At 45.2% G+C, this 27,221-nt stretch overlaps 1 protein-coding gene across 8 annotated transcripts in view; it reads left to right on the top strand.

Annotated features, from left to right (window-relative positions):
• SOX5 (SRY-box transcription factor 5) overlaps positions 1-27,221 on the top strand; it is an 880,866-nt gene that overhangs the window by 758,058 nt on the left and 95,587 nt on the right. For all 8 annotated transcript variants that reach the window (XM_030541505.1, XM_030541513.1, XM_030541529.1 and 5 more), the window contains one exon: positions 3,607-3,692. In XM_030541505.1, the coding sequence (XP_030397365.1) occupies positions 3,607-3,692 (86 nt within the window). The remainder of the gene's footprint in view (positions 1-3,606; positions 3,693-27,221) is intronic.

Raw genomic sequence — 27,221 nt, 5'->3', positions numbered from 1 at the left:
AAATCAGTATCTGTACTCCTCCCCGACGAGAGGAGTAGCGCTGAAATCGGTATTGCCATGTCGGATTAGGGTTAGTGTGGCCGCAAATCGACGGTATTGGCCTCCGGGCGGTATCTCACAGTGCACCATTGTGACCGCTCTGGACAGCAATCTGAACTCGGATGCAGTGGCCAGGTAGACAGGAAAAGCCCCGTGAACTTTTGATTTTCATTTCCTGTTTGCCCAGAGTGGAGCTCTGGTCAGCATGGGTGGCAATGCAGTCCCAAATCCAAAAAGAGCTCCAGCATGGACCATACAGGAGATACTGGATCTGATCGCTGTATGGGGAGACAAATCTGTTCTATCAGAGCTCCATTAAAGAAGACGAAATGACAAAGCATTTGAAAAAATCTCCAGGGAATGATAGACAGAGTCCACAGCACAGTGATGTGTGACAAGCGTAACGGAAAGCCAAAGAATCAAATGGATGCTCATGGAGGGAGGGAGGGGGTACTGAGGATTCCAGCTATTCCACAGTCCCCGCAGTCTCCAAAAAGCATTTGCATTCTTGGCTGAGCACCCAATGCCTGAAGGGTCAAAAACATTTTCCCAGGTGTTTCAGGGTATATGTCGTCAATTTACACCCTTCTCTCCCCCAAAAGAAAAGGGATAAAAAACGTTTCTCGCCTTTTTTCAATGTCACCCTATGTCTACTGCATGCTGCTGGTAGACGGGGTGCTGCAGCGCTGAACACCAGCATCCCCTTCCCAGTGGCAGACGGTACAATATGACTGCTATCCATCATCAGCAGCAGCCCGTAAGTTCTCCTGGGTGGCCTCGGTGAGGTTGGCTGGGGGTGCCTGGATAAAAATGGGAATGACTCCCGGTCATTCCTGGTAGATGGTACAGAACGGCTGGTAACGGTCTTCATCATAGCAACTGGAGGCTGAGCGCCATCAGCCCCCCACCTTTCATGTCTAAAGAAAAGATTCTGTACTGCCTGGACTATCATAGCAGTGGGAGGCTGGGCTCCTCTCCCCCCCCCCCTTTTAATGTCGTGCCTGGACTATTATAGCAGCTGGAGACTTCCTCCCCCTCATTTTATCTCACTAAAAAGTCAGTGTTTCTTATTCTTGCATTATTTATTACTTCTTCACACAAATGGGGGGACACTGCCATGGTAGCCTAGGAGGGTTGGGGGATGAGGGAAGCAACGGGTGGAGTTGTTGCAGGGGCACCCCCTAGAATAGCATGCAGCTCATCATTTCTGCGGGATCTCTGGGGCTTTGACACGGAGCAGCTGTGCTCTCTGGTTCTCTAGTACACTTGCCCCATATTCTAGGTAGGACTGACTCTATTTTTAGACAAAACATACAGAAGGGAATGACCCGAGGAGTCATTCCCATTTTTGTCCATGCGCCCCTGGTCGACCTCAGCGAGGCCAGCCAAGAGCACCCATGACAGCAGCAGACGGTACAAAACAACTGATAACCATCATCTCATTGCCAATTTACAATGGCAAACGGTGCAATAGGGATGGTAACCGTCTCTGCTACCTTGCAAAGGCAAATGAATGCTGCTGTGTAGCACTACAGTACCGCATCTGTCAGCAGCATCCAGTACCCATACGGTGACGGTGACAAAAGGCAAAACAGGCTCCATGGCTGCCATGCTATGGCGTCTGCCAGGGCAATCCAGGGAAAAAGAGTGCGAAATGATTGTCTGCCGTTGCTTTCACGGAGGTAGGATTGAGTGACGACATTTACCCAGAATCACCTGCGACACTGTTTTTGCATTGGGATCTCAACCCAGAATTCCAATGGGCAGGGGAGACTGCGGGAACTATGGGATAGCTACGGGATAGCTACCCACAGTGCAATGCTCCAGAAATTGACGCTAGCATCGGTACATGGACGCACGCCGCCGAATTAATGTGCTTAGTGTGGCCGCATGCACTCGACTTTATACAATCTGTTTTACATAACCGATTTATGTAAAATTGGAATAATCCCGTAGTGTAGACATACCGTAAGTGAGTTGCTGAATCAGGACTTAATTTTTTCTGTCTCACAGTTTACCCAACTATAAATTAGTTTATTAATAGTAATGCAAGTCACAGGGGAGTTGTGGTGTTTAAGTGTTTATGAACCACTGAGATCTTTCAGTGAAAAGTTGTATATGGGTAGAGTGCATTGAAAAAGGGCAACATAAACATTAGTGGCTTTCCTGAAAGCACATACACCAAATTTTATAACACAGCCTATTTAAAGTATTTTAAAAATATGAGTGCTTTTTCCACGTTTTATGTTTCCTGGGACTTACACCTGATGTCATCACAAATATATCATTTAATAATAATAATAAATTGATAATCATGGAATGTTGCATTCTGCATGACCTTTTAAATTGTTCTTTTATCAATTTGCCCCAAAAAGTATAATCCTGGAGGGAAACTTTTATTGTGTCCGCTTAATCAAATGTACTGCAACCTTGTAGAGTGCCTACCTAATAAAATGTTCTGTGTCTGTCATGGTCTTATTTAAAATGGCTCATTCTGTGCTGTGCTGATCATATCTGTTAGATCATTGGGCCATGCACAAATGGTCTGATGATCCTTATTAATTGAGTGGAAAGCTTTTAAACATTTTGTCATTTGAGCAAGGAATGTAATGCATGTAACATTTCTATTAAGCCTGCAGCTCCAGCTTTCCCATTGGTTTCATTAGTAGATGGAAAAGAATAGAATTCATTTAAAAGTAAAACATTTAAAGGGAAACCAAAAGTGACTATTTTTTATAGTGAAACATGTCCCTCTTTGTTTTTGTTTGTTTTGGGGCGAGAGGGATACCTTTTTTTCCTTCAGATAACGAACATTTTTCATTAAAAGTGTTTGCCACTTTTTAAAAATCTTTTATTTACTCCTACACTATGTCTAGCACAATAGGATGCAGAGTCTAAGCTATTTTCATTTTTTCTAAGAAGCTAAATTAAGGTACCAATCCTGCAAAGGGATCTGGGAGGGGGCTCCTGAAACTTGTGCGGTGTCCCTTAGACTTCACACTCTTTTGCAGAATTGGGGTCTCAATCTGTAAAGCAAGATTGCTTCCACCAAAAAAGAAAATATAGAATTCAAGTGTGCGCCATTTTTGTTCACATAGATACTAAAGTTTGATCTGTGTGCTATTCAGCTTACGAACAATGATCTCAGTTTGGTTAATTTCATATTCTGGACCAGTTTATAAATTTGTCCCCTTCTAATGCTGTGATCGTATCAAGGTTATACTGTTCTCCTTTTCTTTTCTTTCTCTGTTTTTTTTTTTTACTTTTTTTTTTATTATTTTTTGAAGTGCAGCCCTCTGATCAGTGCGTACTTTTTTTTCCATTTCCTTAAATACATCATGAAAAAGGATGAGGTTTCCGCCTTAATTGCTTGTGCCTTTTATTCACATTCCTCTCTCAGCCAGAATTGTGAAAAGAGTGTTAGTAAAAGGCTTCACAATAGAGCTTTTCATTAGGCCTCAGCAAGGCACACAAAAGAAGGCTTTTGGAAAGAGTGAATGCAGGAGTTTAATTTGCAGGTGGAGAGTAGATAAAAGGTGCTGACGCCTCTATTATTCTCTTACTTAGGTGACCCTTACCCTGTTCAGCTGATCCCAACTACCATGGCAGCTGCTGCCGCAGCAACACCAGGCTTAGGCCCACTCCAACTGCAGGTAAGTCTGGAAACAATGCAGAAGAGGAAAAGGTTAAGTAATTATGGAAAACAGTTTTCTTTTCCCTTAGAAAACAACAAAACTAACAATGTTTTTGGCACATCCTTTTCATTTAAAATGTACATTGAAGCTTAAAATGAATGTAAACCATCTTAGGGGGTGGGGTGTTTGTTTTTTTTTAAACTTGTGGGGAAGATTTATTTGACACCAATATTCATTTTGATTTTTAGATTTGAACGTTCACTCTTAACTGGCAAAACCATTTGTTTTCCTTTTTTTTTTACAACATTCTCACACAAGTCATAAAGTTTGGTTACATGTAAACCAGCATAAAGAAACATATGGTTAGACAGAAGAGCCCTGTCCTGACAAGCACTTTAAACTGCTTAAAGGTCACTTACTGTGATTATGTCTTTTTAGAGTGTAAGCTCGTCAGGGCGTTGACTCTGTTAAGGTACCCCACATATTTTAGGTGCTGCTAGAACACAGGTAATTAATAATTATACTAATTAGACACTCTGTACAATTATAAAATTATATTACAAACACACTACAGAATCTTGTTTGAGCCATGCTAAAGAGTTAGTCTGGACCCCCGATTTGTTTAGAGATGTGCCTGATTCAAAGAATCCTAAATTTGATTTTGAAATCTGATCATGGATCAGAATCAGAATTTTCCATATTTTCCTGTCTGTTTCAAATCAGACCCACCATATCTAACCCCACTGTATATTTGGAAGTTTGATATCCAGATCCACAATTTGAACTTTATGTTCAGACATATGTGGTTGTTTCACATAAATGGGATCCAAATCCAAACTAACTTTAGTTTTGCAAAAACTTGACTGAAATTTTTTTGGAAAAAATCACCACTGAGGTTTTGTCTCTCCATTTACTTTGGGCAACTTTGGGATGCACAGCATTTATATCTGCTTGGAGATGCTCAACCATTATAAACTACAGGTGTGAAACCACAGTCTAGAACTAAATTAGATTAGAACTAGGGCAAACTGGACTTCATATAATTAGTTTGAACAGCAGGAGAGAGGATGAGAGACAATTTGATAGGCTTTCCTACAAAGTTAGTCAGCCGAGTTTCGCAGAAATGGCTGCCCATGTCTAAGCTGATACATTCCATGCACTACCATGAGCCTTTGTATGAAAAGATACACAGTATGTTAATTTCTGATTCTGTGAGCTACGAATGCCAAGGGCTCTTTAGGATTCATGGGGACCATAAAAGTAATACAAAATATCTCATCCTCTGGGAATATCTTCTGAGAAATAACTTTAGCTCTGATAGTGATTGTAATACTCACATCTCTCTCACACGCACAAACACACATACAGAGAGATGGGAGGGAGAGATGAAAGGAAAGAAAAAATTGAGCTAGGTAAGGAATGAGAATATACATGAATGGAAGAATGACCATACTGGGTCAGATCGACAGTCCATCTAGCCCAGTGTTCTCTCTTCCAGTAATGACTAGTGCCAGATGCTTCAAAGGGATTGGACAGAACAGGGCACTTTATTGAGTGATCCATTCCCCTATCTTTCAGTTTCAGCTTCTAGAAGTCAGAGATTTAGGGATACCCAGAACAAGGGGTTGTGTCCCTTGCCATTGATGGACCTGTCCTCCATGTACTAATCTAATTCTTTTTTAACCCAGTTCAAAAGCATCCTCTGGCAATAAGTTCCATGGGTTGACAGTGGAATGTGTGACAAAGTACTTTCTTATGTTTGTTTTAAACCTGCTGCCTATTGATTTCATTGGGTGACCCTTGGGTCTTGTGTTATGTGCAGGGATAAATAACACTTCCTTATTCAATTTCTCCACACCAGTCATGATTTTATAGACCTCTCTCATATCCCCCTTTAGTTGTCTCATTTCCAAGCTGCAAAATCCCAGTCTTTTTAATCTCTCCTAATATAGAAGCTGTTCTATACCTTTAATCAGTTATGTTGCTCTTCTCTGTACTTTTTACAATTCAAATATACCTTTTCAGAGATGGGTGACAAGAACGACGCGCAGTATTGAAGATGTGGGTGTACCATAGATTTATATAGTGGCATTATGATATTTTCTGTTTTATCAATTCCTTACCTTTTGATTCGTAACATTGTGTTAGCTTTTTTGATTGACACTGCTCATTGAGCAGATGCTTTCAGAGAACTATCCATGATGACCCCAAGAGTTCTTTCTTGAATGCTAACAGCTAATTCATATCCCTTCATGTTATATGTGTAGTAGGGATTGAGTTTTCCAATGTGCATTTGTCATAAACAGATAGCTAAGGGTTAATGTCTCTTTCACCTATAAAAGGGTTAACAAACAGTAACCTGAAACACCTGACCAGAGGACCAATCAGGAAAAAAGACTTTTTCAAATCTGGGTGGAGGGAAGTTTTGGGTGAGAGTTCGTTGTTCTTTGTTTTGGGTCTGTGCCCTCTCGGCTCTGAGAGTGATTTTTCTATCTCCAGGCTTTCTAATCTTCTGTTTCCAAGTTGTAAGTACAAGGATAGTAAGGCAATAGGTTTATATTGGTTTTTTTTTTATTTACATGTGTGTAGTTGCTGGAGTGTATTCTTTTTGGATAAGGCTGTTTATTCATTTTTCTTTTAAGCAATTGACCCTGTATATTGTCACCTTGATACAGAGATCCTTTTATGTCCTTTTTTTCATTCTTTTTATATAAAGCTTTCTTTTTAAGACCTGTTTGAGTGTTTTTCACTGGTTAAGGCTAAGAAACGAAGGGAGGGGGAAAAATCTTTTGGGTTAGATTTACTAAGCCTGACTTTGCATACCCTCTGGGTGAGGGGGGAGAGAGGTTAGATCTCTCGATACTTGTGTTTCAAGGACTTGAAGCAGGGAGGGTGGAATCCCTTTGTTTAGATTCACGGAGCTTGAATCTGTATCTCTCTCCAGGAACCCAGGGAGGGAACACCTGGAGGGGAAGGGGGAGGAGGGAAGTGGGTTATTTCCCTTTGTGGTGAGACTCAAGGAATCTGGGTCTTGGGGTTCCCTGGGAAGGTTTTGGGGAGACCACAGTGAGCTAGGCACTGTATAATTCCTGGCTGGTGGCAGCAATTACCAGGTCCAAGTTGGTAACTAAGCTTGGAGGTTTTCATGCTAACACCCATATTTTGGAAGAAATGTTATGACAGCATTACTTTGTGTGTGAGGAAGCAGAAATCTGTATATCTAAAGATCTTTAGTTAGCAGTGATTTAGAATTGCTCTGAAATAATAAATCAGTGATAAAGGGGGTTGGAAGAGTCTGACTATTTCATTTCAGGACAAAGACTGGACAGTAACTCAGTAAGCACTAAGTTGAAGTGTTCTGATTAGAATAACTATGGCTGTTCCATCATAGAAAATGTGATTTTGTTTGGATACTATTGGTTTAATTAAAATTTTCTGATGATTTTAGGGGATGAAGGATTGTTAAGCACCAAAGGCCTCTTGTCCCTATGCCAGTGAGCATGAAAGAAAGAGAAAGCACTGAGCAGGCTCCCCTACTGGTTGGCTTGATCACCTGCGATTTGGGCTGGGAGTGGAGCAGAGTTTGGGAATCCATCATTGGGAAGAAGCTGGATCAAGATTGGGCTTTTCAGAGAAGCCTATGGATACACTAGGCCCTGGTCTACGTTGTGTGGGGGAGGACATGATCTAAGTTACGCAACTTCAGTTACATGAATAACGTAGCTGAAGTCGATGTACTTAGATCTACTTACCGTGGTGTCTTCATTATGATGAGTTGATTGCTGACACTCCCCCGTCGACTCTGCCTGTGCCTCTCACTGAGCAGGAGTACAGGAGTCAACGGGAGAGTGCTCAGGGATCAATTTATCGCATCTAGATTAGATGCGATAAATAGATCCCTACTGGATCGATCGATGCCCGCCTATCCAGCTGGTAGTGAAGACATAACCTAGGAAACGATTTTTGAGAAATATCCCTGTATTCCTAAACCTGATTCATTTCCATGAGTCAGCTATATAGGGAGCCATAGTGTAGATGGGCCACTGACTTCTGCCACCATTTTAAGCACTGTGTAAATTAGACCTATTTTGAGAAGTATTTTATAAAACAGTGTTTAGAATGTACTCCCAAACTTGCTAATGCCAGTGGAGCTGAGCCAGCATTAGCAAGAATGGGAAATATTTGAAAGGTTATCTTGACCATATTTGGTGGGAATCAGTGGCACAGTGTAGATAATGGAATTAAAAAGCATTTTGTCTTCCAGGAAACAGTTCAAATCCCATTTAAGTCAGTAATGGTTGTCTCCTCAGTGGCCTGTGTGAAATGAACTACTGGTCTCAGATCAGTTTCAAATGTCATACGAGAGTGTACAGTGGGTACAGTCTGTGGGTCCATTGGGCGAAGGGGATCATCTCACTTCAGAAATTCATCTGCATAATATGTACCCATGGTGTCTCACTGACCCCCTGTCTGCCAAGCCCGAGGGGTCAGAATGGCACATTATAACCTCCCTTTCTCCCCTCTCTGTATTTCCCTTGTGTTTCTTCTTATGCTGCTCTTCCAGGCTTTGTGTGCTAAGACTAGTCAAGTGATGGTCTAGGGAGATCAAAGAAAGAGATGCAATCTCAAGACAAGGAACAGAAATAGAGTTTGTCCCTCTTAAGTGTACTCTGGCTTTTTCTTCTCCAATGCAAGGAGTTTTGTTTTGTTTTTTGAACAGCAGGATAACAAACATGATAGCTTTTTCACTGTAAAATCCTAATTGGAGACAAAGTACTAGTAATGTTTAGCACAAGGTAGCTAGGTGAGCTCAGCACTCTATCTCCCACTCCTGATTCACCTGGCCTTGTTTATCTCACAGCAAAACTGAAGAGTCTTGTCTCCACTGTGTTCTTACAGTGGGATAGCTAACATATTAATTATCCCACAGGCAAAACACACTTTTTTGACAAGTGATGACATAGCCCCCTGCTAACTCCAGCCTGAGAGGGTAAATAATTTGAAGCCCTACCTTTCCCTCTTCTCCCCAAATCCCCAATGTGAGACCCAGATACTGTAACTGAGGTATAGCTCAGTGGTTTGAGCATTGGCCTGCTAAACCCAGGGTTGTGAGTATAATCCTTGAGGGGGCCACTTAGGCATCTGGGGCAAAAATCAGTACTTGGTCCTGCTAGTGAAGGCAGGGGGCTGGACTCGATAACCTTTTGAGGTCCCTTCCGTTCTAGGAGATAGGTATATCTCCAATTATTATTTATTATTATTATTATTATTATTATTATTATTTAATTGGTTGTCATTGGTGGCAGTTTCAGCAGAGAGGCTAATGCTGAATAAGCATGGAGACTGGACTACCCTCACATTCATAGAGGTGGTTCCTCCAGGTCAGGTTAGATTGATAGGCTCAGGGTGGAAAACTGGAATTAACCCTATCTGGGCCTGAACCTGGATTTGAGGGTAAAGGTATTTAGGCACCTAACTCCCAATGATTTCACCCACTACCCTACACATGCTTTAAAGGAAAATGTACTCTGTGGTGGACATTTCATAGGGGAAGTGAAAGATGATGACTTGACAGTTTCTTTGGCCCAGATCCCCAGAAGTATATAAGCACCTACTCCCATTAGGAGGTATGGCCCAAATCCTTGAAATTAATTGGAGTTAGGTGCCAAATTAACTTAGAAGATCTGGGCTAAAGAGACTCCAGTCTTCAGGACTGTCAGCCTAGCATGTTTCAGTCCCACTAACTTCACTTTATAAAAAGTAGTTGTCAGCTTCACACTGTTACTGATGTGATGCATCAAAGGGATTCAGCCCCAAACTGTGTAAAATGTTCCATCAGGAAGCATAGGTTCTGTTAAAGCATGTCTAGGGCAGTGGGTGAGTTTTCCCCTATTGAGGACTTGGGTTAAAAACGTATGGTCCCTAAAGTACTTTTGCCAAAGAGTAGTATAGAGGAGAAGAGGGCTTGCATTCCTAGAAGATGAGGGTGAGTGGTGGTTCTATTTCAAATGAGCAGGAATGAGACTTCAGGACGTCTGGGACTTTGGATTATTCCCTTCAAAAATATTTGATAAAGCTGGTAAGTTCAAAGACCTTCTACAGTGGTTAGCTCATTTGAAGATGGTCTTTTCACAGCTGGACCTGTAATTTGGGGATTTAAGTTCCCCTGCTTTGGAGATGGACATTCAAACCTGTAAGCATATGTATCAGTCATGTCATGGGACTATGGGTATGCCTATATGTTGAGCTGGAGATGTAGTTTCCAGCTCTGGGAGACATACACGTACTAGCTCTGATCAAGCTAGTGTGCTAAAAATAGAGTGTAGCTGTGGTGGGAGGGTTTAGCCACATCAAGTCCGACCCTTCTTGAGAGGCTAGGTACATACCTGGTGAGTGATTAATACCAGTTTTAAGTACCTGGGTGTGCCCAGTATGAACTAAATGTTCCTAGACAGCCTGAGCCACTTGAGTCTGAGATGAGTTCTCTTACTCTCTCTTCTGACAAATCTGACTTCTGAGTTCATGACAAAACCCATGTCTTAATGTCAGGATGTCTAAGGACTGTGAGGAAATTCTGTATTATTGGGAATTTGAATAGTTCAGATTTTCCAGCTAGGTTGTCTGATAATCAAGTGGTCATAGAACCAAAGAAATGTAGGGCTGGAAGGGACTTCAAGAGGTCTTTACATCCAGCCCCCTGTGCTGAGGCAGGACCAAGTAAAACTAGACCAGTGGTTCCCAAACTGGGGTTCATGAAATGTTTCAGGGGGTTCTCAGGAGAAAATTCCCTAAAGATGGACAGAGCTGTTCCTAGGGACCCCAGGCAGCACGGAGCCTGCAGCACGGAGCCTTGGGGACTTCCTAGGTTAAGCAGATCAAAGCAAGTGTATCTATCACACTGAGAAGATTTAAACTTCAGGACTTTTTATGAAATAGAAAGGGAGGTGGATATTTTTTGCTGTTTTTAAAATTAAATAGGCATCTAGTGTTGTTTTTAAAATTATTATGAAGAACAAGTTTAAGCTTTGTTGTAATGTGCGTTGTTTGCCTGGACTGCTCAAGACCTGAGGAGAAACTCTTTGAGTTGGCTTCTTAAATATCTTCATGCTGTTTCATATCTGATAGTCCTTGATGAACCATAGGAGCCAGAGGCTCCAGAATGAGGGGACGGGGGGCAATGAGGATCACGTGCCCCGGGGTGCATGAGTGGCTTTGCCCCCCACACCCCTTTTTTTCTACTGGTGCCTCTGATAGGAGCTTTGTCTTATAACAGGTTTAATCAAAAGTGATACAAGCTACAAAAGTGAGATCTTGGAAGAGTGTTGCCGTTTTCATAATGTAATAAAATACTGCAATGATAAATAATAATTAATAGATAGTATGTAATAAGCATGTCATAAAAACAGGTTTTATATTTCCAAGTTCACTGCTCTTATAATTTATGCTGAGGTAAGGGAGAAAATCCCTGGAAATATTCATTTTTAGGATGGGGTTCACGAAATTTGACATTTTAGTGAAAGGGGTTGGAGGGTTGTTGAAGTTTGTGAACCACTGAACTAGACCATCCCTGACAGGTATTTGTCTAACCTATTCTTAAACTTCCAGTGATGGGGATTCCACAACCTCCCTTGTAAGCTTATGTCATAAACAGATAGCTAAGGGTTAATGTCTCTTTCACCTATAAAGGGTTAACAAACAGCGACCTGCAAACACCTGACCAGAGGACCAATCAGGAGACAAAATACTTTCACATCTCGTGGAGGGAAGCCTTTGTGGGTTTTGGGTTTGGCTTTGTTCTCTCTGGGTCCTGGATGGGGCTAGAGGTGCAACCAGGGTTCTGCCAATCTCCCTGCTACAGTCTCTTATCTATTCAGAATTGTAAGTAAGAAAAGGCGGTCATAGTCTTTTAATTTGTTTTTTTTCCATTTGCATATGTGTACTTGCTGGAAGTAGCTTAAATTGTGTTTCTGCTGGAGAAAGTTTCTTTCTATTGTTTATAGTTGAAAGACCCTGTAACTGTTTACCATCTAAAGTGCAGAGATAAACCTTTTACTTTTTTCTTTCTTTTTTATTAAAAGTTTTGCTTGTAAGACCTGTTAATTTTTTTCTCCTAGTTAAGTTTCAAGGGAATTGATGGGGAGAAGGGAAGGATAAATTTTCTCTTTGTGTTAGAGTCACGCAGCTTGAATCTGTACGGCCTCTGGGTGAGGGGGAAGGTAACACTCCTCTCGGTGTAGTGATTCAAGAAGTTGAATCAGGTGATCTCCTAGTGTTCCCAGGGCAGGAAGGAGCTGGGAGGAAAAAGGGAGGGGGAAGGGAATGGGTTATTTCCCTTTGTTGTGAGACTCAAGGAATTTGGGTCTTGGGACCCCCAGGGAAGGGTTTTGGGGGAGACCAGAGTCTATCAGGTGCTCTACTCTAAGTCCTGATTGGTGGCAGCCTATCAGATCTAAGCTGGTAATTAAGCTTAGGGGAATTCATGCTAGTACCCATATTTTGGACGCTCAGGTCCAGAATGGGGAATTATACTTGACAGCTTATTCCAGAGTTTAACTACTTTTATAGTCAGAAAGTTTTTCATAATATCTAACCTAAATCTCCCTTGCTGCAGATTAAGCCCATTAGTTCTTGTGCTGCCTTCAGTGGACATGGAGAACAGTTGATCACAGTCCTCTTTGCAACAGCCCTAAACATCTTAGAAGACCATTTTTTCAGGTCCCCCTTCAGTCTTCTTTTCTGAAGACTAAACAGACCTAGTTTTTAAACCTAATAATGACAGTGATTCATTGGCTGTAATACAAACACAGTATATTCATAAAACTGTACTGAAAGATGATGATGAATGCATAATGAAAGCTGCTCATGTATTGAGTATTTTGCATCTGTTCAAAACAACTTGACAGTATGATGTAATATACACTCCCCACAAACATCTGCTCTTGAGAAAAACATACTCAAAAGCTTCATGCACCAACATTCAAACGTTATTTCCTCATCATCCTAGCATGGAACAGGACATTGCGCTTTCTTGGTGGTGGTGTGCAACTGTGTGACGAAACCTGTTATTACACAGATAAGAGAAAGCTTGTGTTAAAAAACACACAGATATGAAAGTAGTTTGACTGGTTTTCTCAACCCTAAAGGCAGAAACCTGCTTACTTTACTTACTTGAGTAATCCCACTGAAATCAACTGGACCACTCATGAGTACAATCAACAGGGCTTGGCCCTACCTGTGTTTGAAAATATTATTCTGCCAAATCTTTATTCTTCCACTTTGCCCCTTTAGTAATCAGGTCCAGTTTCCATTCCTAGCACACCCTCTTCTTCAAATGGTATGGGAAGATGCATACTGAGGCCTGAATTTCAAAAGAACTCAGCATCTGCGGTCTGGACCAGATTTTCAGAAGAGCTCAGTTTTCATTTAGGCACCAAAATAAGTGGCCAGATTTTTAGAAGAATTAATCATATTGAGTGTTGAACACTTCTGAAAATCTGGTTTTTATTTAAGTGCCTAAATTGGTACTGAGATCTGTTTGAGTTTTCCTTTTGAAAATATGGGCCAAGGTATCTAAATCTCACACAAGTACCGCTTCCTGGATGTTCATTGTACTTCCAGGAACAGACAAAGGATTAAAAACCTATCTACCCTGTGTGTCTTCATAATGATGGTAATCAAAAGATAGACTGTTCCAACTGCCAATGATTTATTATATAAATACGTGATGCACATGAAATCCAAATAAATGGCAAGGACTGCCCATCCGTGTTGGAGAACACATTTTTCATCTGTCCTTAAATCACCTCATTTTAGCATTCACAACATCACATAAATGAGAGAAATGGCAAAAACCTATAATTATTGGTTATTTACTCCATCTCTCCCACATTCTCCACTTGCCAATATGGAATGTATCTCTCACATATAGTTTTTGTTGAGTTTAGTTCGAAATATCTCAGGTGATGGGACTTCCACCATTCCCCTTGGGAGACTGTTCCGTGGTTTCACATATCTCACTGTCAGGAATTTTTCATGATTTCAAAGGTCTTTTCTTTTCCTAGCTTCTTCCCTTTACCTGTAGTTACAGCCCCGTTTTTGATCACCCTAAAAATTACCTTCCTGTTTGATAACAAGCACCCACAAGCCAGCAAGAAGCCCATGAGAAACTGTCTAACCATTGTAATTGACTCATCTGAACACAAATAGAGTCAAACTCTCAGTATTAAGAGCACATATAACAGGGTTACAAATGCCTTTGTATTCCTGCCCATCAGAAATTAATCAATCCATATGGCCTATTATTGTTCCTGCAGAATATAGCCAAGAGGTGGCAGTACTTTATCCAGTGGCGGATTTAGAGTTAGTGGGGCCCTGTGCACAGGTTCATTTTTGGGTCCCCTGCTCAGGACCCAACCAAGAAAAAGAACATTCTTATCTCCCCCATTGCTGTTTTTCATTTTTTTCCTTCTTCCGCCTCCTACATTATAAGTAATAGGAAGTAAATGAAAATAAAGTGAGGTACCTTGACTGTTTTTATAGTCTTAACGTTTTTTTCCACAGATCACTTGAAAATTGCTAAGGAACTCAGCAGACCACTTAATGATCTTTCCAAATATTGTTTGTACCATTAGCTAACTATTGTAAAGTGCTTTGAATAAGAGCGCTTTATAAAAAAAATGTAAAAAACCATTGGGGTGCAGGGTCTGACCAGGAGCTAGGATGTGGGAGGGGGCTCAGGGTTGGGGTGTGGGGTCTGGGAGAGAGTTAAGGTGCAGGAGCGGGTGGGGGTTGGGGTGCAGGGTCTGACCAGGAGTTAGGGTGCATAATGGGGCTCAGGGCTGGGGCAGAGGGTTGGGGTGTGAAGCGCTTACCTGGGGCAGCTTCCATTTGGTGCAAGGGGTGCAGGTGGGGATGGGGGGTGCAGGGGCTCCTGTTTTGTGCTCAGGGTGGGAGTGGGGATGGAGGGTGCAGATTTCAGGGCGGGGGTATGGATGGGGCTGTGGGGGGGTGCAGGAGTGAGGGCAGGGATTAGGGGTGGTGTAGGGGGCAGTGCGCCGTGGGGGGGGCAGGCTGGGGCAGTCCCAGTTGCCGCCTCTGGGTTACCTTACCTGGCTGGCTGCTGGATGCATCCCTGCCCTGCCGCTGCTCCTGTTCACTGCCAAAAGGAGCTGTGGTGGCAGCAGCGCATAAGAGCTGAGCCTGCCGCTCCCTTCCCATGGCCTTTTTCCAGGGGCCACCAGCAGCAGTGCATGGCAGGGACTGCACCTGCGCTGCCCAGCATCCAGAGGAGCAGGGCAGCAGGACAGGTGCAGGCAGACACCCCACCAGGGGAGCGTGCCAGCCTCCCCTATAGCGTGCCCCCAGCTGGCCCCTCACCTCCTGTCTCACCTGCCTATCAGCACCAACTAGCAGCAGGAATCTGGCTCAGCAGCTGGGAAAACACACCACACGCTGAGCTTCCAGCATGGCTCTTAAATGGCTCTCTCCCTGCTCTCCTCCATAGCTTCTGCCCACACAGCAGTCCCCACTGCAGGGGGTGCTGGATAGGGCTAGGCTGCCCGGCCCTTGGGCCCCCTGTAGTTGGGGGGACCCCATGCCAGTGCACTGTGTGTTTCGTTGTAAATTCGCCTCTGACTTTATCCATTATTCATTTGCTCTTCAATCTATATCCATTACCTCCTTGGGATATTAATGTCCTCAACACTTTGCCTACATGAAGATTAGCCATTTCTTAGCATTACAGGGTCACTCTTTATATTCGGTGGACAGCGTTTAGCTTCAAATACCATTTAAGCTTTGTCTTTTCAGTGGTTAGTTCCAACAGTTTCTGCAGCATTTGCTCTTTTGCTTTACCTGGCCTCACTAATAGGACTAAGAATTAATTTATGGGGGAGTGAATCATTAATGCCCAGTTTAATTACAATATTATTAAAATGGTGCAGTCAATTTAAGCATAAAAAGCAAAATTAGGTTTCCATCATGAGCATGTACAGCTGGAAAAAAAAACAATAAAAACTAAGTACATTTACTGTAGCATTTTTCCTTAGCATAACCAAAAGATGGCAGCCATCCATCCACCCATTAGTTTACTATATTCATTTATATTAAGATATATGTTTTTGACAGCTATCACAAATAATGATGATAATAAGAGTAATAATACATATTAATATGTATACATTTTTGTTGGCTGTCCCATCAAAAAGGTTTTAAAGATATATTAATGTAGATTCTATACTTCCCAATCTTGCCCTTCATTTATTTCTGATTTTATAAGTGCATGTTTTGGCCACAAGATACTCATCACCTCTTCTACATTAAATGTCCATTTTAAAGGAGATTAGTAGAGATCAAGGCCCAGTCCTTCAGCTGGAATACATGCATGTAACTCCATTGATGTGACTGGAGCTACACCCTTTTAAACCAAATGAGGATCTGGCCCCATGAGTGGCAGAAATGTCCCTAGAATTTGCTACATGTGGATATTTATTTTTAATAATAAATTATTAGTAGCAATTTAAAAATAATCCATTAAAACACATAAGGTTTCAATAAATTTATGCATAGGATTATCTGACAGGGTTGCCTGCAATAACAGGGGACTGTACTTAGTGCCCATGAGGCCTATGTCCCTATGGGACATGTAATCAGTTGCCAACTGCAGTTTTTATCAAGCATATGTTTCTGAAAAAAAAATCTCCAAATTATCTTATTAATAAATCTAATACTAATAAATTGTGTTCATGGTGGATAAACGTACTTTGTAGTTGGTGTACTTTGTAGTAGCCCATGCTTACCTTGGATATCACATTATACAATTTTACCGGTAAACCCAATATATTTTTTCAAAGCAGACATGAATTAACCACTCCACCATGTTATTTTATCAGCATCCTGCCATTCTTGAAAGAGGTTGATAATTTTGACAGTAGATCGTTAAAAGCTTTGTATTTCCCAGAGCACCATGTGTGTCTGAACATGTCTCTGGTGAACAGATATATACACAGGTAGTAAATACACAGCGTAAGGATCTATTTTGTGGAATGTCAGGTTTTCCCTTTTTTTTTTCCCAGGGGAAAACATTAGCTATGACAGCATATTCATTTTATCTAGATTAAAGTCTTTTCTGCATAACTTTCAGATTCCATCCATATCTATACAGAGTGAAAAACGACCAACCTATCTTCATTTCAGTTGTAACCTGGGCCTGCTGTTTGCTCGCAGACCTCTGTCTGCATGAGTGAGTTTTCTTATAGGTTAAAGAGCCCGAATTCCCTCTTCCCCCTCCCTCCGACCCTGAGCCTGCAGGGCAGACAGACAGAAGCACACATATGATTAATACAGCACAGCTGCAGTAGTGACTCATTTGCATATGTATTAATAGAGGAAAAAACAACAATTCAATTACGTACAGAGACATTCTGCATACTAAACAACATATGCAAATAGGTGTGAAAAAGTGCAGCCAGCATTTTTTCTGACTTTTCCAAGTCCATATGGGCTAGGGTCAGAGCCCAGTAGTTTTCAAGAAATCCCCTTTAGGAAGAACTTGTTAAGAGATAGTTACATGACTATTACCACCCTTAGGGTTCCCAGAAGGTGTTTGACATTTGGACAATGGAAATAGCACAACCCATGTCTTTTTCATGCTATTTTCACATTTGCCAGCCTTCAGCTTCTTCATGTAGTCTCATTACCTACTAGCAGAAGCCTCAGTATAAACGAACCCATTCTGTCTCTTATCTTGCACATGCACATATCCTTTATTTTCTTTTTCTTCCCCTCTCTGTTTCGTCTGACATCTTCCTTTGCTTTTTTCCCCCTTTCTTCCCTTTCCCTCCTCTGCTTTGGTCTGTCTCTTTTTTTTCTCCTTGACACTCACAAGCTAAAAAAGATGAACGTAAACATTTCTGCAACTTTACATCTCACTGACCTTAAACATCCTGTCATAGGATAGTTCAGACCATAGGTAATTTGATTGCCATCTGGTGTAACTAGTACACAAGCCTGTTTGTAGCAGTAGGAGAATTATGTTCCCTAAGGCCAAATGGAAGTCACTGGGAGCTGTAAGTGTCCAGCATCTTTGAAAATCTGGCCCTATGTGTCCCAACATGGGAACTCAAAATTTATGAACAGTTTTAAAACACTGGCTTTTAGTAATTACTCAGTAGCAGCTTGTTTCAATTAATATATACACACACGTATATGTATACACACACTACACACACACACACACACACTTTAAAATTGTAGGTCTGTATACACAGTGCATATGTTTAAGGTACATCACAGAACATGACCCTGTCTAACATAGTCGTTTGTTGACTCACACATGAAATGAGTTGTATTATAACTTTAAAGAGATACTACTTCAGTTAAAATGTTCTGATACCCTATGATGGTACCAAAATGACTGGCATGGTTTGGATGGCACTTCCTATCTTCCAACCAATTTATATCACCTGCCATTTGTTTGGAACTTTTCTATGCGATGAGCAGGGGAAAATAGGTCATGCAAGCAGGAGTGCATAACTGCCTGGGAAGCATACTTGAGAGGTCAGGCCATCCTTAACTTCTTTTCTCTTGTAAAAATGTTATACTTTTTCTTTTTGGGGTTAGTCTGTCAGACTGAAGCAGATTACTCCTTGATTATTTATAAGGCATTAATTTTAGATGAATATTGCTCAAGTGCCTGACATCATAAGTAGTTCTAGCAGCCAGCAGAAGACTCTGTTTGCAGATTGGAATGTGACAGTCTTCACTTATGTGATGTCCTGTCTAGGAGAGTGTCAGCAGCAAATTGAACTGAGAGGAGAAGGCTTCTATATTGAATGAAACTTTTGTTGTTGTTTTGTGTGGTATAACATAAAGACACATCACTGGAATTTCTATAATTAGGAATGATTATAGTGTTATATGATCAACTATGCCCAATGTGGAATCCTGTTTTTAATGTCACAAACACAAAAGGCTCCAGATTTTCAGAACAGTCCAACAGAATCTTACATCAGTAAATTTCTTCCAGCCATTTTCCATCATTGCATCAGCAGTTTTGTCATTACTAGAAACAGAGAGACTTCCTTTCACACATCTAAATTGGCCATCAGTTGTAGCATCCCTTTGGGAGCTCTCCAACACCATCTGTACCTTAATAGGAGAAGAGGTCAGAAAACCACATTTGTGGAGCTTGAAGAACTTAATGGTAGTATATTCCTTGATGCAAAGAAGAGAGAAATGGCCTGAAAATTGCCTTGCAGATCTACAGAGTAGTTCTCATGGAGTAAAGGGAAAATAGGTGTCCTTAAGAATAGGACATCAGATGAAGGTGAATGAAACAACTAATTTGCATATTGGCAACAGTGCCAAACTTCTGAATTGCTTTGGATTTGCTTTAGCTGGTTTCTTGCACTCCCTTTGAATTAATTCTTTCTTTAAAAATCTGCATAAAAGAATCTGGAAACACAGACAAAAAAGTATTTGCCCTTCACATATTTTGGACAATGGGTTTCGGAGTTAGCTAGCTTACACTACTGGTTTTCCTAGTATGTTGTTTGTTCTTCACAGAAATGCTGCTGCTGCAAAGAAGGTTATATAATCATGCAAAGAAGATTATGTAATCATGAGCAAACTGTTGGTGAGGATGAAGGCATGAGGGAGAAATGTGAAACCACACTGAGTGGAGTTTGGGTACTTGGGAGTGGGAGATTCGTTGTGAAGATAGAAACTGAAGATGTATAGGCTTCCCACAAAACATGAAAGTTTGAGTCAGACTAGGGCATTTTTGGGGATATCCATCAGATTCATTTTCTTCACACTGAACATTGTTAATAGTGTATATTTACAATGCATCCCCAAAACCACATGCGAAAATAAACAGGAAAACTGAAAGTCACTGACAGGTACACTGTTAACGGCTTGTCTGGCAAAATAAGAAAAGCTGACCCATCTTAGGTCCACAAATTCAGTCAGAACATTTTATGCATCCCAAAGATTATGATAGAAAAAAAATTCTCATCTGAAGTCTTGCTATACTTGTGGTGCCCAGATAATAATAAGTATCATTTACAGTATTGTATAATATATTCAATAAATATTTATAATGACATCTATCTAGAAAGATGCTGTATTGCTTCCTCTTATTGCTCTCTCACTGCAATTCTTTTGTCTCTGAAGTTTTAGATCACTTTAAATCTATAAGGAAATATGGGTACAAATGTATAATCGAAGAGATAAGCCAGTGATATAGAGTGCATCCAACAATAAGAATAGCAAAGGCCAATGAAGTTCTTCAACTCCTAATCTCATCACGTATTAGTCTTTACTGTATCCAGTTTCCTTCCAGCCTAACTATTTCCAGTCAGAATATTTGAACATCAGCTACAAACTGAGGCTGACATTAAGCACAGTTTGATTTTGCTTGTAGAATATGTTCCATGCACAAATCTAGAGTCTAAAGAAATTGAGTATTTCACAGTTTTAGTCACAGAAGCCAACATGATAGCTTCAGTTTGTTTTCTTTTTAAATTCTGCACTCAGCTGTTTTATGCAAATGGAAGATACAAAAATACTTGGAGAAGTAACTTCCAGTATGTTAAACTTACTCAGCAAATTGTGCTATCTAGTAGTACCTGAGAAAAAAGTGTGGTACTACTAACTTCTTATGCTGCAATACTTTGGCACAGTGGCCTCAGTCCTGCAAGTTGCTAGTGCCTTTTAGAAAGTGCTTCGTGTCCTCATTACTTGTTGAAGTCACTGGAATTTGATGGTGCTCAATGTTTTGTGGTCTCAATCTCATCGAGAGAAGCAAACCTTTAGCTCTTGGTGCCTTTTGACTATCTTTTAAGCCAGACCAGTAACCTTTTTATATGGGCTTCCAGTTACTATGTTTGAGCTCCAAACTTGCATCTGAAACCTACAGATGAATTCCTAAGCATCTCTTCCACTTTGGGGGATATTACTTTTTTTGTCTCTTCTGGTTCGTTTCCTTTATAAACAGTCCACAATGAATATAGGTGATCAAAATTTCTCAACACAATAGCCACATTATCCCAGAAACATTGCATAGAACTTGCTTGGCCCAACATGCACCAGAAAATTTGAAGGGTCATCTCAGAGTCATGCAAGCTCTTGTGTCGCAGAGAATGAGGCTTTCAGCAAGTTGCCATTCAAGTGGTCCCTCCCTTTTGAGCAAGATTTTTTTTACAACAAGTTTAAGATAAAAAAAAATTCAAAATAGAAAAAATTAAAAACACTTGAAAAGTCTCTGGAATATTTTGAAGTTAATCCCAGAAAACCTTTAAAGCTTTTAGCCTATCATACCAATTATTACATCTGCTCATAATCTTCAGGTTCTTCTTCGAGTGATTGCTCATATCCATTCCAGTTAGGTGTACGCGCCGCGCGTGCACATTCGTCGGAAAACTTTTACCCTAGCAACTCAGTGGGCCGGCAGGTCGCCCCCTAGAGTGGCGCCACCATGGCGCTCCATATATACTCCTGCCGGCCCACCCGCTCCTCAGTTCCTTCTTACCGCCCGTGTCGGTCGTTGGAACAGTGGAGCGCGGCTTAGCTGACCTCCACTTCCCTAGCTACTCGTTTTCTCGTATATAATTATGTAGTTATAACACTTTTATATATATATTTGTATGGTTATACGTGTTTTCTTTGCTAACATGGTTAGTTTAGTTAGCGGGGTTCAGGAAGTAGCCCCTTCCATGAGCCCAGTGCCGGAGCCATGCATGGCTCACCGGGTTTTCAAAGGGGCCCGGCTTGCCAGAAGCCGCGGCCGAAGAGAGATCTACATGACTCCTGTTTCAAGTGCCTCAGGGAATCGCACTTGACAGATAAGTGCCCCATTTGCAAGGCTTTTAAGCCGAGAACAAAAAGGTGCGGGACTTTCACTTACCCCTCCACCTTGGGCGCCGAGCGATGTTCAAGCGGCGGGCAGAAGCGCCTCCTCGGCACCGGACCCCGCCGGTACCACCAAGGCCTTTCGGCACCGACCGTCGCCGGCACCGATGTCGACTCGGCACCGCTCCCTTCTTCCGAGGTCGAGAGAGTCTACGATTCCTGCTGGTGCCTGGCGGCTCCCCGGCACGCGCCGTGGTTGAGCCCCCTGCTCCCGCTACTTCCGTGCCACCTGCATCGCAGCCAGAGAGCTCGCCTAAGTTGCGTTATCCGGCACCGTCACCTGCAGAGGCACCGATGACTTCGGCTCCGTCGATTCCAGTCCCCCAGGACCATGGATTCCGGTGCCTGGCAGCTCCCCGGCTCGCGCCGTGGTAGAGCTTACTGCTCCTGCTGCTTCGGTGCCAGCTGCACCACAGCTAGACAGCTCGTCTAAGATGACTCGCCCGGCACCGACGACGTCGGCACCGTCGATCCCGGTCCCACGAGGGCCGTAGAATCCGGTGCCTGACGGCTCCCCGGCACGCGCCGTGGTTGAGCGTATTGCTCCTGCTGCTTCCGTGCCAGCGGCACCGCAGCCAGAGAGCTCGTCTAAGTCGGATCGCCCGGCGCCGACACCTGCTACGGCACCGATGACGTCGTCACCGTCGATCCCGGTCCCACAAGGGCCGTAGAATCCGGTGCCTGACGGCTCCCCGGCACGCGCCGTGGTTGAGCGTATTGCTCCTGCTGCTTCCGTGCCAGTGGCACCGCAGCCAGAGAGCTCGTCTAAGTCGGATCGCCCGGTGCCGACACCTGCTACGGCACCGATGACGTCGTCACCGTCGATCCCGGTCCCACAAGGGCCGTAGAATCCGGTGCCCGCCGGCTCCCCGGCACGCGCCGTGGTTGAGCGTATTGCTCCTGCTGCTTCCGTACCAGCGGCACCGCAGCCAGAGGGCTCGTCTAAGTCGGATCGCCCGGCACCGGCACCTGCTGCGGCACCAATGACGTCGGCTCCGTCGATTCCGGTCCCACAAGGGCCGTAGAATCCGGTGCCTGACGGCTCCCCGGCGCGCGCCGTGGTTGAGCTACTGCTCCTGCTGCTTCCGTGCCAACGGCACCGCAGCCAGAGAGCTCGTCTACGTCGGATCGCCCGGCACCGACACCTGTTGCGGCACCGATGACGTCGGCACCGTCGATCCCCGGTCCCGCAAGGGCCGTAGGATCCGGTGCCTGGCGGCTCCCCGGCACGCGCCGTGGTCGAGCTAAGGCTCCGGCTGCTTCCGTGCCAACGGCACCGCAGCCAGAGGGCTAGTCTAAGTCGGAGCGCCCGGCACCGACACCTGCTGCGGCACCGATGACGTCGGCACCGTCGATCCCGGTCCCGCAAGGGCCGTAGGATCCGGTGCCTGACGGCTCCCCGGCACGCGCCGTGGTTGAGCTCCTGCTCCGGCTGCTTCCATGCCAACGGCACCGCAGCCAGAGGGCTAGTCTAAGTCGGATTGCCCGGCACCGAAGCTTCTGAGGCACCGACAACATCGGCACCGTCGATTCCAGTCCCACAAGGGCTATCGAATCCGGTGCCCGACAGCTCCCCGGCACGCGCCGTGGTTGAGCGTATTACTCCCGCTGCTTCAGTGCTGACGGCACTGCAGCCAGACAGCTTATCTAACTCGGTTCGCCCGGCACCGGCACCTACCGAAGCTCTAATGACCTCGGTACCGTGCATCCCGGTCCCACGAGGGCCGTCGAATCCGGTGCCGGACAGCTCCCCAGTACGCACTGTGGTTGAGCCTGCTGTTTCCTTCACGCCGGAGATGTTACCAACGGCGAGGGCTCTCAGTGCCATGACAGAGTCAGTGCTGCCTGACCCGGGCACCGCCGGTACGGGTAATACAGTCTCTTCAGGGGACTGTCCCCTGTCAGTACAGCAGAGCGGCACCGTTCATGATCACGGTCCCGCAGACACTCCAAGTCCTGTCGGCACGCCAGACACCACTGGCAGTCCCGGTGCTGTTTTCCTCGGTACTGGTCACACTCGCTGCACCGGTCAGTATCCCGTTCGCCGACCCGCTATCGGCACCGTTCCGACATCTGGCACCGGGGCAGGTACCTTGACTCCTGTAGCCCTTCTCCGAGCCTCGAGATCTCGGTCGACCTCCCGACACCGTTCTGGTTGCGGGTCTGGATCTCGTTCCAGGTACCGATACGCCTCCCGATGCCGGTCCCCGGTGCCGAGTTGGGCAAGGTCCGAGTGAGTCAGAGACTCGGCCCGTGCCTTCTTTTAGTACCTCCATGGCCGTCCTGACACGCATCCGTGTCATCCCATATGCGCAGATTTTATGCTCAGGACCACGATCCTGATATGATGGCCAGCGGGCGCCAGCCCCGTAGCAGAAAGAGCCTTGGCGAATGCAAGGTGTACTCTGCAGGGGCCCTGCAGCTCTGGGTAGCAAAGCAACAAGCCTTGCTTAGCTGCGATAATTATAGCACCTGGGTGAAGGAGTTTCTCACTCAAAACTCCCACCTGGAGTTCGCTGCCGTCTTGGAGGACGGGGGAAAGAATTTACCCTTTGTTGGTAAAGGCATCTTCGCGGCAGAGACAGCCCCAGACTGCGAAGCCTGCTGGACAATAGGGTCCTAATGCGTCTCAGCATGTATACGCCAGCGACCAAACGCAGGCCTTTATGGCCCCAGCCGCCATACTCTGTGCCTAGCCAGAGGCAGAACTCTGGAAAACGGCAAGGCCAAGGTGGTCGCGGACAAACGTCAGGCCCCCTAAAAAGCCAAAGTCAAGGTCCCTCGCAATTACCACTGGGACCAAAGACGGACCTCCCAAGGTTCGCCGGAGGGCGGTGTACCAGTCGCAGGACGGGATCCCGTTCCCGCTTTCTCCTGGCATGGCCCCAGTTACTTTTAGATCGCTGGGTCCTGCGCACGATGGAGCATAGGTACCACCTTTAAATTGCTAGCCCTGTCCCCCTTCAGCGGACGAAAGGGGCAAGGGGTTTTACTCCCGTTATGCCCTAGTTCCCCACTCGAACACAGGTCTCAGACCTCCCTGATCCTGCATGGACTCAACCGGTTTGGGATAAGGTTGAGGTTCTGCATGGTATCCCTGGGAACCATTATTCCATCCTTGCCTCCTGGGGGCTACTATGCCGCCCTGGATATGAAGGACGCGTACTTTCGCTATGCCATCTTCCCTCCGCACGGGAGATGCCTCCGCTTTATAGCCAGCGGTGAATACTCCCGGTTTACGGCCATAGTCGCCGCCTACCGTCGCTGATGTCGGATATGCGTTTTTCCGTATCTGGACGATTCGCTTATCCGAGGAGGCTCTGAGACACAATATGATTACTATAGAGCAATCCACTCTGGTTCCCACGCAGAGGTTGGGCTTCCTAGGGGCTATCCTGGTCTCCTACCTAGCCGGAGCCTACTTATCACAACTGCGGTTTTAGGCGATGGCAACAATCATCTGAGGTCTGAAGGCTTTCCCAACGACCTCAGCTCGTTCTTGTCTCAGTCTCCTGGGTCCATGGTTGCCCGCAAGTTTGTAACCAAACACGCCAAGCTCCGCCTCCGTCCTCTCCAAGTCCGGCCCACCTCGGCGTACCGCTTGGACAGGGAGCCAATGGTCATGGTAGTCACCATTCCCTCGAACGCCTTAGGCTCCCTAGAGTGGTGGCTAACTCCCTCCTTGGTGTGGACAGGGATGCGGTTTCATCCACCCCAGCCCTCACTGCCCCTGACGGCGGACACATCATCTCTCTGCTCGAGTGCTCATGGTCACCTCCGAGCTTAAGGCCTTCGGTCTTCTAGGGAGCTGGCATTCCTCATTAATGCCCCAAAAATGAGAGTAGTCCGCCTGGCATGCCAGGGGTTCCAGCGGCAGCTGCGAGGCCGTTGTATCTCGGTGTTTACAGCCAACACAATGGCCAGGTGCTTCATAAGTATTCAGGGGGGACTTAGTCCTCCCCCCTTTTTTGTCAGGAGGCCATCCATTTCCGGGTCTTTTGCATGACCCACTCGATGGAGCTGGCGACGTCCTTTCTCCCAGGCGTTCGGAACGTCTTAACTCTTTGACTCAGCAGGTCTTTCCTGTCTTACGAGTGATCACTCTGCCCCATGTGAGGCGTCCCGCTTTCCGGAAGTGGAGATGGTTCCTCACACAGACCTGTTCGCTCACCGCGAGCGCAGGACATGCCAGGTGTTCTGCTCCTTCCAAGGTCTCTCCTCGGAATCGATCTTGGACGCATTCCTGATGCCGTGGAAAGGCCAACTGCATTATGCCTTCCCACTGTTCCCACTGGTTCGTTGGGACCTGCTCAAACTCCGCAGGGGCAGAGCGCGCATCATCATGATCACTCCAGAGTGGTCCAGGCAGCACTGACATACCACGTTGCTCGGCCTGTCAGCCCAGATCTCATCACTCAGGGCAATGACAGGCTTCGTCACTCGGACCTGCAGGCTCTTCGCCTCACGGTGGCTCCTGCGTACCTGAGTCGGGGTGACAGGCAGCCTTCCACCTGGTCAACGTACCGGGCCAGGTGGAAGCGTTTCCTTTACAGCTGCAGTACGCTCGATCTTGCTCCTGCTGAGGTCTCGATCCCCTCTATTGGCCTGCCTCTGGCCTTCAGCGGCAGGATCTGGCGGTATCATCGCTGAGGATACTCTCAGCAGCCATCCCTACCTTCCAGCAGGCTAAGATGGACGTTCAGTGTCCCACGCTCTATGGGTTCGAGGTCCCTCAAGGGCTTGGAGCGCTTGCACCCTCGGGTGCGCCGCCCGGCCCCGCCCTGGGACCTCAACCTAGTCTTGGCCAGACGGGTCTCTGAGATCAGAGTTCTTACGAAGGTTCCACAAAGACAAGGTGCAGTTATGACCGCACCCGGCTTTCCTCCCTAAGGTGTTTTGGCCTTTCATGTTACCCACAGCTCAACGCAATGGGCATAACCGTTGCACTCCTTGGACATCTGTGGAGTATTTCCTAAGGTGCCTAAGTATTTCCCAGCTCTGCCCCGGTAGCGGGCCAAAGGGAGGGCTTGCTTGTTTTCCTCTCAGAGGATCTCATCTTGGGTGATGGCGGACATCCCCACTTGTTATGATTTGGCTCATATTTCCCCAAGCCACATCACCGTGCATTCTACCAGGGCTCAGGCTTCATCTGCCGCCTTGCTGGCTCGTGTTTCTACCCACGAGATCTGTCGCGAAGCTCCATTGGTCCTCGGTCCTTACCTTTGCTTCGCAGTATGCCCTGGTTCAGCAGTCAAGAGAGGCTGTAGCCTCTGGCTCAGCAGTTTTATTCTGCCACATTTCACTCCGACCCCACCGCCTTTGTAAGGCTTGGGATTCACCTAACTGGAATGGATATGAGCAATCACTCGAAGAAGAAAAGACGGTTACTCACCTTTGTAACTGTTGTTCTTCGAGATGTGTTGCTCATATCCATTCCGCACCCGCCCTCCTTCCCCACTGTCGGAGTAGCCGGCAAGAAGGAACTGAGGAGCGGGTGGGCCGGCAGGAGTATATATGGAGCGCCATGGTGGCGCCACTCTAGGGGGCGACCTGCCGGCCCACTGAGTTGCTAGGGTAAAAGTTTTCCGACGAATGTGCACGCGCGGCGCGTACACCTAACTGGAATGGATATGAGCA

The sequence above is a fragment of the Gopherus evgoodei genome, chromosome 1 (assembly GCF_007399415.2).
Source record: "Gopherus evgoodei ecotype Sinaloan lineage chromosome 1, rGopEvg1_v1.p, whole genome shotgun sequence".
NCBI lineage: Eukaryota > Metazoa > Chordata > Testudines > Testudinidae > Gopherus > Gopherus evgoodei.
The sequence above is the reverse complement of the archived record's forward strand: the minus strand, read 5'-3'. Positions and strand labels throughout refer to the sequence as shown.